Source organism: Thunnus albacares, chromosome 10 (genome assembly GCF_914725855.1).
Source record: "Thunnus albacares chromosome 10, fThuAlb1.1, whole genome shotgun sequence".
Classification (NCBI taxonomy): Eukaryota; Metazoa; Chordata; class Actinopteri; order Scombriformes; family Scombridae; genus Thunnus; species Thunnus albacares.
Window position 1 is genome coordinate 7498437 of NC_058115.1, and position 16786 is coordinate 7515222.

Genomic DNA, 16786 nt, shown 5'->3' on the forward strand with positions numbered 1-16786 from the left:
TAAGCATTTGTGCTCCAATACTGTACGTACACGCACGGAAATGTGTGTGCGCCTGTGTGTGTGTGTGTGAATGTCTCAGCGTGCGCAGGTGTCTGTGCTCCGTCTCTCTGCCTGTTAGTTAGATTGATAGTCAAATTAATCTGCAGCTCCGTCCAGGTATAAACACGCTGCCTGCTGGCCAGGATACATCCCCCTCTATTAGCGCCATAATTCAACGCACCCTCCAGCAGACTGCCCTGATCATAGGAGGGTAATTGCAGGGAGAGTGCTTGATTTATTGACGGGGAGGATACGTTGGATTACAAGTTGGTTTGGAGATTAATTTATGGGTCATTTTGCATTTTAGGTAATTGGAATTTGTGTTTTTTTTGATCTGCCACAAACACACACACACACACACACACAGATATTACACAATTATGAAATATCAGCGGTCAGCGAAAGAACAGAGCGCCTGGAGAAGTAGGGATATCAATGCCTTGCTTGAGGGCACTTTGGAAGCGACTGTGCGCACTACAACAGATGTACAGCGATCCCATCAAATTAGGATCAGAGTGTAATGATGAAAAAATCATTATAGCCTCAATACATATGCTGTCCCTGTGCCAGTATGATAGCCTCAAACACTGCTTTGAACTCCAACATGAACGTATGTCATTTTAAGTTATGTTATTCGCTGCGTTCTCAGTCGATTTGTCAGTGTTGTCGCTAGTTGCATTGAAAGAAGTTCTTCCTCATACCTGACATCTGTTCCAGCATGGCAGCACATTCCTCATTTGTCTTAATAGATGCACATACAGTAGGGACTCACGAACACACAGACACACACACACACGTTCACACAGACACACACACATTCACAGCAGTAAGTGTGAGAGTGAGATACCATGTTTTATTCATAGCTGTCTTCAAATGCAAATAAAGGCGACCAACTGTACCCTTTCTTAGCCATGTTACAAAATAACAAGCCACACGCCACAGACCACACACACATACACGTGCACACACACACACACAAAAGGTCTGTGTGTGTGTGTGTGTGTATACTACGCCTGGGCCTAATGTAGAAACGTGCTGATAACAAAAGGTTATGGATGTCAAACACTCACATCAAACACAGGATGGCAGCCACAAATCTTTCCTTTCACCTTTTTAAATCTCTTTTTTCTCCCCATTCATCTCCAGCAGGACAGGATGCAGCTTCACTGGACAGATTTTACTGGCATTAAATTGTCAAGTCTGGCCAAATTTATTTGTAAGGCATGTTTGCCAAAACAGGTTTGTTACCAAAGCCCCACACAGAGCAGCAACGGACATACATTTAGAAAACCATGCTAGAGGATGTGTCAGTGGAGTTAATTCCACTATAATGAATGTGGTGTTTAGGCATGTATCCTATAACAAAATTGAGAGTCTGCAGCCATGCTAGGGGCTCTATGAGGCTGTACAGTACTTATGCACAGAGATGCTTTAAGCTTAATGCTAAATCCAGTATGCTAATAGGCTCATAAAGACAACGTTAAAATGCTGGTTTAGCAAGTATAATGTTTTTCAGTCTTTTGTGTTAACATGCTAACATTTACTATTTAGCACTAAACACAAAGTACAGCTGAGGTTGATGGGAATGTCATTAGTTTTGCAGGTTATCTGGTCAAAAACCAAAGTATCAGACAAATCAGAAGTTTGACCTGCGTGTGGCGCTAGAGGGAAAGTCAGGGGATCACCAAAGTTATTCAGATACATCATCTGCAAACCATTAACGTCTGCACAAAATGTTGTGCCAATCCATTAAGATACATCACTCAATGAGTATAAACTTTGACCTGCTGGTTGTGCTGTAATAATGATAATAATGATAATAATGATAATAATAATCATAATAATTTCTTTGCTTTTCAACTCAAAGTATCTTTGTACAGAAGAAGAAAAACTGTCTATATAAAGCACAATAAAAACACATTAGGTAGCAGGGGACATTGAATCAAGCACTGAGTTTTGAGTAGTTTTTGAATGCGGACAGGTTGGTTCACTCCCAGATGTGTTTTAGGAGAGAGTTCCAGAGGATTGTGGCAGCAATGGAGAAAGTCCTGTTACCCCAAGTCTGGTGCTTGGTCCTGGATGGTGGAGATAACAGGTGGGCAACAGATGAATGTGGGCAGCAGGAAGGAGTGTTGCAGTGGAGAAGATTGGTGAAAAGGTGAAAAGTCAAGGGATTCCCAAAGTCATTGCAATTCATCCTCTGGTGTCCATGAGTGTCTGTGCAAAATCCCATTGAAATCCATCCAGTAGTTATTGAGGTATTTTAGTTTGAACCAAAGTGGTGGACTAACAGAGCAACCTTCATTGCCATTGGAGCCTCTAGCATCCACACATCCATAGTATATTACTTTGACTTATTTACCATACAGTATATGAATAAAGCTCATATATAAATATACGAATAAATTTAAAGGTGTACTCTGCAGGATTTGACAAACAGCTTTCAAACTTAAACGTCATTTTCTGATTGTTTCAGTGCAGTTATGTTCTAAAGCACAAATAAACATGCCCACTCCTCCGCACAACCCTGCAGGAAGGTGTTGCATTGCTGGATTTTGTGTGAATGCAGAGCTTCATCCTGTCCGCTGTGGTCTCTCTGCTCTGCGTGTGTGTAGCTCAGCCCTGCCCTCGGTCAAGCAGACACACGGACCTGCAGCTCTTTACACATCCATGACACAGAGCGAAGCAAAACACAGGAGAGAGACGGAGACAGTAGATGTAACCTGGTTGCTACGCTACGAGTCCAGACCTCACACCCTGCACATTGTTATTGGCTGGGGGCTACACACCCACTGCACAAAGGTTGACGCCCAGAAGCGTCCCAAACATAGCAACATGATAAGAAAATGAGAAAATACAGGCAGAGGGTTATTTTGTACAAGTCTATACATTGTTTTTTAGGTAAATCTTGCGCAGTATACCTTTAACAATGACACATTTATGCACAATGGAAATCATGACAAAAGAACTGACTCCGTTACCTCTTGTGATATCAGGGCTCTCAGCCATAAGGTTCCTAACAAACTGTAGCTTTTCTGTTAATTGAGTGAACTGACCTTTTAATATTTGTGCCGTTCTTACAGGCTGACATGTAATGGCTTTATTTGTGTGTTTGGAATAATCCTATTATCACGACTTATCTCTCAATTACACAGTGAGTATTTCCGACTGATAGTGGAAAGCCCATGTACAGCAAATAGGGTTGTTGAAAAAAGATTACACTGCCAATAACGCGGACATGTGTCCCATCAATGATCTGAATAAACACCAGCGCTGTTCATGCTGCTGTCGGCTGGCAGAGTGTGCACGATGAGTGAGAATGGAATAACCCGAGGCTTGAAATGCTAACACATCTCTAATAAGATCAAGATGAACCTTAGACACCATCCCGGCACATTCTAATCTGTAGCACTGCATTAACTCTATTATTCAGTGTTTCATGATCTGTACTCCTTCCTCTGCTTCTTGCAGCCATTGTCTTGTCTGGTTAATGAGGTCCTGTGCCACATACATGTCCTTTTCTTTCCTCTTGACAGATATTCACATTAGCAGCTGTCTTCAGGGCTGAAATGTTCCCTCAACAGCTTTTATCCTCAAGGGGAGCTCATATTATTTTTGTATGGAAATGTGTAAAAAACATCATTCTAAGATTTTTCTTAGAATTTCACCCCAGAAACCAACTCATTATAAACTCTGTGAACAGGGCGAGGGTTAGGACAAACTTTCTGTGCTGTATGTACGCCGTGTTAGATGAGAAGTTAGATGGTCACAAGACCACTCGCATGTCTGCACTGTAAATATATGGCAACAGCCAGCAGCATAAAAACTGGAAAATGGCAGCTGGCTTTAGTAACTTCTTGGAGTCTTGTCATCACCATGAGGTTGCCAGGAAACAGAGACTCCAAGAAATTGATGCTCCTGGCCAAGAAATAGTCTAGAACACAACCTCCATGTTCATCTGTAAGTTTTAGAGGTGCTGGTAGGTGCATTTTTTTTGCCGTTCGTTAGAGCCAGGCTATATGTTTCCCTGTTTCCATTTTCTTTAAGCCAGTTAGCTTAGCTTAGCTTAGTTAAACTAGTTACTGTAGTTTAGCTTAGCTTGGCTGGATGTAGCCTGTGTGAATTTTAGATTCAGTGTAATCATGAACGTCTGGTTATGTTTTAAAATGGGGGAGCAAAGTCGGAAAGATACATAATTGGCGGGGTTGTCTGGGGGTCCTCCCCCAGAAAATAAATAAATAAATTTGAATTAAAACACATTTCCTGCATTTGCATCTGAAGTGCTCAAAATACATCTGTTGGCAATACAACTAATGAACTGATGTCAAACAGTTTCCAAAGCGAAGTTCCAATCTCAGATAGTCTGTGAAAATACACTGAAACTGCTGTGATATTCAACACATCCTCAAGATATTTGTGATGGAATTAGGCAATTTTATTTGGTATATCCGCTTTCTTTCATTCTGCTCCATCTGCCTCTGCTTCAATTAGTCATTTCCTGTATTTCCAAGAATTTCACAAACAAATGGCATGAACATATTGTAATTAGGTGTAGGAGGTAATATAATCAGACTAACGTTGGTTTGAACCGTGTTCATTTAGAAATCCCAAATACATTCAGATATTACTTGTTTGCTTCAGGTAATTGGCGCAGAAAAAAATGTCTATACACTGAATATCTTATTTCTAGCATCAATATAACTCCATTATTCCAGGTGCAACGTCCTTTTTGTCACTAAAATGTACAGCTCAGCGACAGTATGTGCAGCTGTAGCATCTAGCACATTAAACACTCCGTGTCTTTTACTTTAGGGCCATTTTACCAACTGAAGCATTTAAATGTATTCCACACAGCGCCAGATATGAATACACACACCCACACAGACACACAATTTGCATCCGTAAGAGGTGCACAGCATGCGCTAAATGCTTCTGACACCACGTTTGCATCGCAGTCTAATTGAATCATCATGTTTATAGTGAGATATGCATAATACATTCTTCTTTACATAGATGCTGTTTTTACCGTTTAGTGTTTGGCTTCTGATTTCTGGGTTGGACAGGCAGAGGGGGGGGGGGGGGGGTGACAATGGGTGATATAACAATGGGAAAGAAAGGAAAGTTTAGAAGGACACAGTTGAGAGAGAGACAAAAGAAAGCTGTTGCCGTTCTCCACTTTTCAGTTCATCTCAGTTCAGTGTGCATCACTGGCGTACACATATAGAACAATATCATCTCTTTCCACTCTTGGATGGGAGTGTGTTTGTGTCAGCGCCTTTGCGAGGGAGGATCTGGTTTAAAACATGATCCTTGATCCATGTGTGTCATGGTTACAAAAAAAGGGGAAAGTCACTCTTTTGTAATACACAAGTAAGGTCTCAAGACTTGGCTATGAAGTCCCGAGTCAAGTCCCAAGTCCTAAACCTTGTCTTTCAATGTGCGTTTTTTGCTTTAAACAAACTTTATTATATTTAAAGCAAACTGATCAGGTGTGGCTCGGTATGTTTTTCCATCATTTTTGCAATTTTTGAGCTGACAATTTTGCATGATACTGTCCTTTTTTTGTTTGTTTTGTTTTTCTGTTTCACTAAAGCAGTCTTTATATCCAACATCCATCAGTTCTAACTGCACTGACAAATGATATCAGAAAATGTTCAAATGGGTTGTTTTGGAAGGCAGTGACAAAAAATTTACTTGGTTGTGCTAAATTGCTTGCATGAAACATTTTGTCATTTTTCCATGTAAGCTGGGTTGTCTGAAATTGTCTTATTTGGTTTCACATTTATTTGAGGTCTGGTTTGGAAAATATGTTTCTCTGGAATAAGGAATACATGTCTGTTTTTACCTGAGCTTTCACTTTTCACTTTTGATCATTGATAATCAAGAGTAGAGTTTCAGTACAACCGTAAACTAGGAGGTTTATAGTATAAAACTGTACTTTTTAAAATGATTCTAAAAAAGATACGTAGCAAACAGTGACTGTAATGATGACGGCAGTGCATGCGGTGAAGCTAAATGCTGTGATTTGAAGCACAAAAAAGTCTAGATAAATGTTAAGAGTTTCTAGAAGGCTGGTTGATGTGTGTGTGTGTGTGTGAGAGAGAGAGAGAGAGAGAGATAGAGAGAGAGAGAGCCACAGGAGCATGCAGGAAAAGGTAACTGAATCACTGGTGGAGAAAACAAGAGGCTGCAGGCTGGAGATGGATTGATCAGGAGAGAAACTGAGGGGTGGATGGATAAACAGCTTTCCAGGACTCTAGTTCAATGCTCAGTGGTCTTGGTTAGGTCAATGACTGAAAAAAAAAATCCCTGCGTCCCCTGTAAGAAACACACATACACACACACACGCACACACACACACACACACACACACACACACACACACAGTCAGCATTGATGGGATAAGTGGTTTAGATCCACTTAGATGAGAGGTTGTGGTTAGGGGACAATGGATGAGGCCTGTTTGTGTGTGTGTGTGTGTGTGTGTGTGTGTGTGAGAGAGAGAGAGAGAGAGAGAGAGAGAGAAAGAGAGATCAATGTGGTCCTTTGTGTCTGGAGGTGAACTTGGGAGAACACACACACTGGAGCTGCCACACACACACACACACACACACACACACACACATACACAATATAATTACAATCACCTTGAGCAGATAAGTCCTCAAATCCAAGATGTTGTTGAAAACACATTGCATCATAAACATCATAACAGACTTCAAAGTTTGTTTGTTTTTTATTGCATTATATGATTCATCTCAAGGACATAGTGTCACACATGCAACAGCAGAACAACAGGATTTAGTATGATATCCTGTTGACACCGGGAGCTCTTGCCTCCAGCATCAATAACAAACAACAACTCACCTTTTCTTAATATACATGTACATTTATTCATCTGACAGACACATTTATCCAAAGTCCTTAAATCCTACAAGTTATTGCTTCAGCTCAGTTGTTGCACAGCTGCTCCCATTAAGAGCTACACCTTAATTGGATCCTTGTGCAAAAACAAGGCAGGATAAACCTTGCGGAACAGACATTATTATTATTATTATTAATTATTAATTATTTGGCCACTTAGGTTATATCAACAAGCTGTAAACAGAGCATTTACATATCATAACCTCATAAAACTATTATGGTGAACATGTTAGGAATGCATCCATGAGACATGGAGCAATGTTAGAATTCATTCGGAGTTGTGTTTCTGGGTTCTTAATGAATGTAAGTCAAATATTCACCCTCCTTTTACATCTGCTTTGGTTTCCAGAGAGAAATATCTGGCTCTTTAGCTGCTAAACATTCTACTTTGTTCATCAGTTAGTCGCTAACTTGTCTGTCTGCTGGGTCCTGGGCAGGTAGGTGTTCACCAATAACAGCTGCAGTCAGTTTGCTGTGAAGTTTAGAAGTAGTGGTTGATGTGATTTGTGTCTGTTTTCTCACACCATGTGTCATTCCCTTATAGTAGAAAATAGTACAAACCACCAACTCTGTTCTACCCTCTTGCAAACATTTATTAATTTGCACAAAATGTAGTTAGTATTACCATATAGTATGAAATTGAGATAATATTGTGTTCAAATGTTACACTGTCGTAGACATTTGGTCCATTAGTCATGTAATATATCATGTCAGGATTAGCAATAAAATCATTCCATCATCCTAAAAGTGAGAAAATGAGCTCTTACAGCAGCTCTAAGGCATCTGATTCATTGATTTTAATAACTTGTCTAAACCTTTTTTGTGGAACATAAATGGATATGAAATTGAACAGACAGCACAAGTTCAATCAGTCATCCTTGTGACTTGTCTGTCACATTTAGCTGATTTGGCAGTTTTGTTTGATAATAGACCTCTAAAGATTGATATTTGGTTTGTAAAAGTTGTTCCTCTACGGGCCGTTTAATGGAAACTCTCATACAGACCCTTTACTGTGTATTAGGCTTAAGTGAAATGGTTATCTACTGGGAACATAGAGATAATTACAGATACGTAGTCCAGGTCAGTGGCCAAAGTTTACATACGGTGGCTAATGGACGAAACTCTCACTTCTGTTAAGATTCTATCAGAAAAGCCTTCACCCTACCAGATTGTAGAAATGATGAGTAACATTTAGTCTTTGTCATGATGGACAAATCCTGACTTTTTAAATTTCAACAGGGATGAAGACGGATCCTTCAACACAAGCTATTGTGGACAAAAAGGTTCAAAGGATAAGAGAAATACACTATTGCATTAATATATTGCCTGAGGCTGCGCCTTTACATACAGTAGATTACTTTCTTATGAAATTATGTTTTCTTTGTGAGTGTTAAATCATTTCTTCTGGATATCTATTCCTTCACTGGTGTCAATGAAACACTGAGGGCTTATAATTTTACCAAAATACCCACAGCAGTGCCAAACGGTCTACCCAATACTGTCACCATGAACACCGTTTCACGCAGAGTTCCAGTGTTGGACAAAGAATGACTCATGTCACTGCTGTAGTTAACTCCCTTTGACACAATGAGCACAGTACATCAGTGGATGAACAAATGTGCTCAATACAATCCACTCAGATTCATTTTAGGGTGCTGGGCTTGTGTATGTGGGACATTCGTGTTATATTTGTTATTGGAACTTTAAGTTTTATGGTGCTTATTCACTTTTTATATATCTCTTGTCTCAGAGTACAAACGTCTGCTAATGTAAGTAGAGGAACGTGATTGTAACGTTTCCCAATGTTGTGTGTGTAATCTCTTAAGGAACTCAACATACTGCATGAAAGTGTCCATGTCGATGACGGTGGAGGAGAGTGACGAGGGGAAATGCTTCAGCAGCAAAATCCGCTATCTGGAGAAAGCTGAGATTACCCACAGCAAGATGATCACCTGTAGGGATATAGAAGACTACTTGGCTCCATACAAACAACCACAGATGACCTGGTACAAGGTACGATGCACACATAAAGAAATATGAGAGTAACTATACCGAAGTCTGCTGTAGAGTGTTGTAGTTCAATCAGTCTGCTTGTGTCTCCTGTCAGGAGTGTGAACGGGTTGAATGGAGAAGCTCTATCATTGTGAACACCACACACATCTGGATTCCTGAGGTGGAGGAGGGCGACGGGGGAAATTATACCTGTGAGTTACAGTATGGATCCAGACTGGTGCGGCGGACCACACAACTCAAAGTCACAGGTAGGACACAGTGCATGGATGGATGGATGGATGGATGGATGGATGGATGGTCCTATAAAGAAAAATATACATCATATTTACTTCATTATTGTGGTTTGAGAAATTACAAAACCATGAAAAGAAAACAACATTTATTGGAAGTATGCAATTCAGAAGTCAAAATATATTTTGACTATATGCTGACTATGCTGAGAGAAGCACGTATTCCTAATGCCAGAAATACTGTATGCTGTCTACCTGTACTGTACACATTGATGGATGGATGGATCCATGACAATTAGAGAGATTATATTATTAAAGATAATGAACGATAGGATTTAATGGGATTGGATGGGTTGGGATGGGACAATATACAATAGACAGTATGACCAGATAGAGTGGTATTGATGATTATTGCAAATGACAGGAAATGTTGGGATGGGACTGGATAAGACTGGATAGGCTACGATAGGATAGGAAAAGGATAGGGTAAAATGGGATGGGATTGGATAAGATACGAAAAGGATAGGAAAATCATGGGATAGGATGGGTTGTGATGGGATGGTATAGAGAAACGATGCCATAGGATAGGACATGTAATGTCAGATTCAGAATACACGATATCGGCTCGATAACAGGCCGACCTGACAGACATAGGGCATCAGGACCGCGAATTTGCATCAGGTGAGACAATTGATCATTTTATCCTGTGTAGAGTATCACAGTGGAAGACAACCGATGCTGCATCTGGGACGATGTTGTTGGTGCTGCTCATGCTGCTAGGTGGAACTGTGAAACAGAGGGAAGTTTCATGGCGCTATGGCAACCAGACAGCCAGTACCATACACAGCGCTTCGGATGCCATTTTTTGTTTACATTCTTGTGCCTAGAAACTTCTTCCAATACATCATGCAGATCATAAAAGATGACAATCCATGATTGGTCACGTACCAATGTGTCTGTCATGTCTCTCGGCCAAGTCACATCAAGAATGTATGACTCTATAATCCCCTAAATTGACACAGTGACATTTTATCAGACAAAAATATTGTGTAGTCTGAACCTGGCATAAGACAGCACAAACAAGTCATTTGGAAAGGTGCTGGATCCATTGGGTGAGGCGCCAACAGACAGTATGCAAACAGTAACCTGGGTATCTATTTAGTCCTTCTAATTGTACAGAATTGTAGCATTGATGAATTGCACGTGTTGCACCACTCAGATAGTTTTTTATCTGACTGCCATCAAAGAAATGAAGTGGACTTCAACCGTGGCAGGTAATGTACTCTAACTCCAAGCCACAAAATTGAATCTGGATATGTCAGAATGTTCTTTCTGACTTGACTGAAATGTTGTCCAGATTAAATTTTGTGGCTTGGAGTAAGTGTGCAGGCGTTACCTTTTTTCACTGATACTGCTTTATAATAGCCTTGCACCTACGTGATGTGCGTATAATTCCTCTCCTTCAACAAGGATTATGTACTCTTCCTGCTTTTAATATACACTAGATCACTCAGCGACTCTGGAGCATCCATTATTTTTTGACAGATGCCTAGACTCAGCAATATATCATTCATCATTACTACAGCACTTTCAAAGTTTCCCTCAATGCACAGTATAAACCTACCATAAAACAATTTAGTACATTTACATTCCTGGCTTCATTGTGTTTATTTGTAATTGGGGCCTTTGTCTTATTCCCAGATTAAACATACACAGTTCAAGCTTCAGTGGCTTTTGACTTAACCCTGACTTGGCAGTAACATCTGCACTTTGCTGTTTGAATATAAGCTGACTTCCATCTGCACATTTGTGTTGTGTGTGTGTGGGGAAGGGTTGCAGTCTCTTTGATTGAGTGCACACGCCTGCTTGCATTTTGTTGTTGTGTCATGTGCAATATGCATGTTGGTATCTGAGAGCAATGAAAACATACTGTGCTTATTTTCTTTGACAAACACACACACACACACATATACACACTTTAACATGCATCCTGCCTTTGTTTCACACATTCGGACAGTGTTTGGCTTACGCACATTCACATTCACATACATGAAAACGCACACAATGAGTGATTTTCCAGTCTGATATAATGCGATGTGCCGTGATAAGCAGCACGGGGTTGAAAGAGGATACGGTGTTACATTTAGTGCTCCACATCTCTTGCCTTCTGATACCCAGAACCAAAGTCAGGGCCGCCTTTATCTCACATTTTGTGTTCTGGTTCAGATGTACAGCTGCCTCTTGTTCAGTGGAGTTGATTTGAACAGGCATTGCTTCATTTGTCAGGGAATTATTCAGTACAACATTTCCTAGGTTCCCCTCATCTACTCTCTTGTGGATGGAGAGTGTGTGATGCAAGTGAAATCACAGCCATTATTATACATGTCTCCCCAAACATGCATTGTGTATGTACTGTTAAAGGAGCAGGCTCCCATGTTGAAATCCTCCAGTGGCTTGTTTACATTGACTGTTGCTAGCAAATGCTATCCATATATATATATAGACTTTAAGAATATATTATAATAGTAGTCAAAAAACTGGCAATAAAAGCATGTAAATGAGATGTAAAGGGAAATTGTGTGTCAGTGCTGCTGTAATCCTCATCCTTGCAGCAGAAGTAGCCAAATTAAAGAGCAAAATGTACAAAGATGATATTAACCCCTGAAACAAAATGTCACTTGTGGGTATCAGTTGAATACATCACTTATTTTCAGCATTGAGCCCAATCATATTTTCAATTGGGATACAATTTCAGGTACTTGAAGTAAGAAAGGGGATCATGTTGAAAAAGATAAAAATAGACAACAGAAACTGATTTTTAAAGATAATATGTGGGTGCATGACGTCCTCCAGGGAGAACAAGAAAATATGCAAATATGCTCATGAGAGATGTCATCAGTCCAAATTTACATATCAAATATCAGGTTCTGTAATTGTGACAGTAAAAATTGATGTAAAAAAAAACAAACAAAAAAACAACAACTCCACACTGAAATATCCCACATCAGGCTGTTCTTATACACTATGAATTCATTTCATGACGTTTATGTCTACCTAAAAAAAAAAAAAAAAAGCAGCTAAACCTCACATGCCACTCAGTTTTTACCTTCTGCTATTTCATGTGTTGTGTTTTGTCATCAGGCAGGTTACAAAAATGAGCAGGGAAGCAAGCTAACATATGGGGATCAACTAACTCAGTGACACAATATGAGCATGAATGAACTGAGCTCTGCATTTGTGTGTGTGTGTTTGTGTGTGTGTGTGTCTGCAAGATGCTGCACACGCCAACTGCTGGGAGGCCAATTTATCTCATCCTGTATAGGAAGCCAGAATATCTCTCTGACTCTTATTATTTTCTTTACTCTTTCAGCTTCTCTCTCCTCCCTCTCTATATTGCTCCACATTTAGATCTTTGACTGTTTCTGTCTGCCTCTTTTCTCTCCATGTCTACACACATACACACACACACACAGCTCAGGGCCAATTCTCTGGCCATTCCAGGCCAATGCTCATGACCAACGGCAAGATATGTGTGTGTGTATGTGTGTTTGCATGCATAAGTATGTGTGTGTGTGTGTGTGCATCTTTGACAGCTGGCTAGCTGCAGAAGAAGAGAAGATTTACTGTGTCATGGTCCTTCAGCATTTTTGCAGCAACGTTAGCCGTTGTGAAGGATCCCTCTATCTCACATGGCGAAGTCAGGGATTTCTTCAACTTCAGCTCGGTACCTCAGACTGAACGCTCACGCTGAAAATGATTTTCAGTGAAACCAGCCCCTAAGATATCTGTCAGTGTGTGCCAGGCCTTGGCTAAACATCTCTGTCCTTGATCCTGTAGTTAGGTCTGTGTGTCTTGGCAGCAGGTTTTATCGCCGTGCTTTCAACATTAAATGGAGATTAAAGTAAAGACACAGGCAGAGCTTGCAGATCAGCTGTTGGCTATGATCTTGATTCCTACGAAACACACTTAGCTGAAAAGAAGAGCTGAAAATAGACCCAAAGTTGTCTGAGAGAGTCTGAGGGAAAAGCAGGATACGTTCTAAACGTCACACTCTCAGTGTGCTTCCTTCAAAGCTTCCTACTATAACTTTTTAAACATTCGCAGCTTTTAATTAACTGCTGCACCCGAGGGAAGTGTACACTTTGTAAAGTTGGGGTAATCTCTTGTGTTTACAATGCTGTTCATAGTGTCGTTTTCCTGGGATATTCTTGGGTCTAGACTTGTGCAACATGGGGGCTGTTTTCACAAAGATATTTTAGAAGTCTGCAGCATTACACCAGTCCTTACTTTGCTTTTAGATGAATGCAAAGTAGGACATTTCACAAAAATAAATGACTTATTTTAAGAACAAAAACACTCTACTTCCAGGCTAACTCAGAACTAAGAGTCATGTTTTCATGGTAACACTCAGTGACACCTGCTGACCAGTGGCACCGGATGACAATTAAAGAGCAAAGCGTGGTTCATAATTTGTGGTTTGCTCACAGCGCTGTGGAACGAGCGATGAGAATGGAAGTGCAGTTTTTAGAGACTGCAGCGACCTGTTGGAACTATACAGCAGTGAGGACGTCATCAGTCGTGTTTGTTTGCCCAAGGAAACTCTCCTCACCCTAACAAGTTTGCGGAAGTGCTGAGAGCTGCCACATGAAGAAGCCGCAGCAGGACCGGGCAATTAATGACTCTTTAACCAACCTCATTTTAGTCATATTGATATTGTAGCGAGGGAGGGTTCCCAAACCGGGACTCAAACCCTGGTCGTCTGGACCGTGGCCAACTGCGCTAACAGTCAGCTAAAGTGACCCTCAGCTAAGGGTCAGCAAGTCTAGATAGATTACACAGCAAGACACACACAAATATGAGTGCAAATACACACACACACACACAGAGACAGATGAAGCACATACAAGGTTGTCTGGATAGAACAGATCTGATGGGGTCAGATCACTCAGGATCAGCAGAGAAGAGGTGGGAGAACTCTTTCTAGGAGGAGGAGAATAGAGATAAAAACCTAAGTTGCATTAGTAGTTTGTGTACATTTCAGATTATGCAGGAGAAGCAACAAGGACAGACACCGAAAGAATGAAATGGATGCAGTAAAAAACTGTAGAAATAGCAAAACATTATAGCCTGAAGTGTTGTTTTTAATATCTCAAGTTTCAAAACTGAGCTGGAAGAAGAGACAAACTAAGTAATTCAGATAAAAATGGGTGTAAAAAACATAAAGCGTAAAGAATCAGAGAAATTAAGTTATAACTATTAAGATATTACTTATTTCAAGCCAGAAATGCAGTTTGGAAACCTACATTTTGATGCTCCAGACTTGTCGAGGGTAATTAAGGTTGAAATTTACATATAATAATGATAAATGTCTTTTTGACAGTCCCTCTGTAAGTGCAGGTGAAAGCAAATCAAATAGAAATCAGGAATATTAAAAATCATAATAAATGGAAATGATTAAGTGGAAATTTGAAAATACTCGGTCAAAGTGAAGACTGACAATTCAATCTGTGAAACAAATGAAACATAGAAGTGAGAAATAAAGGTTTTATAGAACCGAAAAAATAAGCCAGGGCTGTTCTTTGCATCGCAACCCTGATTTCCATCATTATCTGATAAAATAATGATATTCACTGAAATAATCAAATGTCTGATTCTGGTTGGAAGTTTAAAGAGCTTCTTTATTAAAGGAAATGTCTGCAGACAGTCCAAGACAGAGAGAGAGAGAGAGAGAGAGAAGCAGGAGGACTGAACTCTCTAGCCTTGTTTTTATATCCGTCATGTCCTACAATGAAGAGCTCCATCAGCCCTGAGCTGCCTTTAGGAGCAATCTGCTACTTACCGCACCACAGCTCTGTGTGTGTGTGTGTGAGAGAGAGAGAGTGTGTGTGTATGTGTGTGCGCGCGTGTGTGTTTGCCCGCAAGCCTGCACTTACAAACAAGAATAGGTGTATTAAGATGTATCTGACGCTGTGCGCTTATGTCTTTATATGTGTATAATACAGAGAGGAAATCTAAATTTGTGGTCTGCTGTTGTATGAAAAGGACGGTAAAAGCAAATCAAAGAAAACATGTCATCTGTTTTGACTGGAGCATTCAAAAAAAATAATCTACAGCCTCCAATATATGATTTGTGGCTGCAGACACACCAGCAGCTTTCTCTTCTTTAGTCGTCTTCTCAAACGGTTTATCACTTTTTCATGTGACTTTTGTTCTTACTCTTTAATTGATGCAGTTTGAAATGTAGTAAAGTACAGTATCTTATGTAAAGCACACTCAAAAGTAAAATTAATGATTTTTAAACCTACTCAAAAAGCGTAAGTACAAAATTATTTACTTTGTTACAGTAATGAGAGTAAATGTAATCAGTACATGGCTCAACACAGCTGCATTGGTATTCTCCTGACTTGCACCGAGCTTGACTGCACCGAAGTGGGAGAGGAGTCGCAGCAGGAGTTGAGAGTATAACAACCATGTAAGACAGTGCAAATTTAACATCAAGGATTTCTAGTGTTTGTGCTCCTCCCACCCACCTGATCAGAAAGGCTGCACATGACGCAGATGTGTTCTGTACCGTGTTTTGAGCTCTACAAAGTCATGAAGTCACTGACAACATACACCTGTGGCTGTGATGTGAGGTGAATGATCGACATCCATCATAGAAACTGCCAATATGTGCCACATAGTTGCAGCCGCATCCTGTAACAGTGTCAGATAAACTGTCCTCCACCAGCAACTCTTGGCCTGACATCATTGAAGCGTTCTCTGCAGCGTATTGAGCCGTGCATCTCAACACAAGAGAGACTGTGTGTTATTATTGACAACAGCACAACTCAGAGACTGACCTGACAGTCCACATCATAAAGGTCACCTGTTGAACCAGCTGAACAGAAGTTCGATCCGTGTTGAGTGTTCAGTCAACGCTGACTGTGACGCTGTAACTAGTTCACACTTCATTCAGTTTGTTCAGCATGAGGTAATATGGAAGAGAAAGTGAGTTTGATTCTAACAGAAAGAAAGAGATCTACAGTTCATGCTATGTTGTGTAAACGAGCTAATATACTGACACAGATATTTTGCTTACTCTATTTAATATCACCTCATTATGTAATTATTTAAAGAGTATTTATCCAATACACTTCTGCAGCATTTGTTGTTTATTACTAAGGTGTAAGATGACTGTTGACATCTTTCCCCCAGCTCTCAACTTCAACATTTTCAACTTGCCTGGATGCATTTTTGCCTCATCCATCAAGAGTAAATTTGCACCTGTTCACCTCCTAGTTCATCTTTACATAGGCTTTGTATGCAGTCCAAATTTCTCTTTGCATTCAGTCTTCATTGTTACATCCTGCTCTGTACAGTAAGTAATTCCTATCTGCTCTGTGCTAAATCTCTGAGCTAATCCAATCAGCGCTAATGTCCAGATTTAGGGGACATTATCATCAAATCTTTTTTTTTTTTCTAGACTTTGTCTGAAGCAACTCTTCATCATAAATCCAGCTCTCTCTCTCTCTCTCTCTCTCTCTCTCTCTCTCTTTCTCTTTCTTTCCTTTTTTTCTTCACTCTCCACCCGTAGCCAT

At 40.2% G+C, this 16786-nt stretch overlaps 1 protein-coding gene across 2 annotated transcripts in view; it reads left to right on the forward strand.

The window, feature by feature from the left end:
• il1rapl2 (interleukin 1 receptor accessory protein-like 2) overlaps nt 1-16786 on the forward strand; it is a 160320-nt gene that overhangs the window by 19748 nt on the left and 123786 nt on the right. For both annotated transcript variants that reach the window (XM_044364054.1, XM_044364055.1), the window contains exons 3-4: nt 8790-8976; nt 9071-9224. In XM_044364054.1, coding sequence (XP_044219989.1) covers nt 8790-8976; nt 9071-9224 — 341 coding nt within the window. The remainder of the gene's footprint in view (nt 1-8789; nt 8977-9070; nt 9225-16786) is intronic.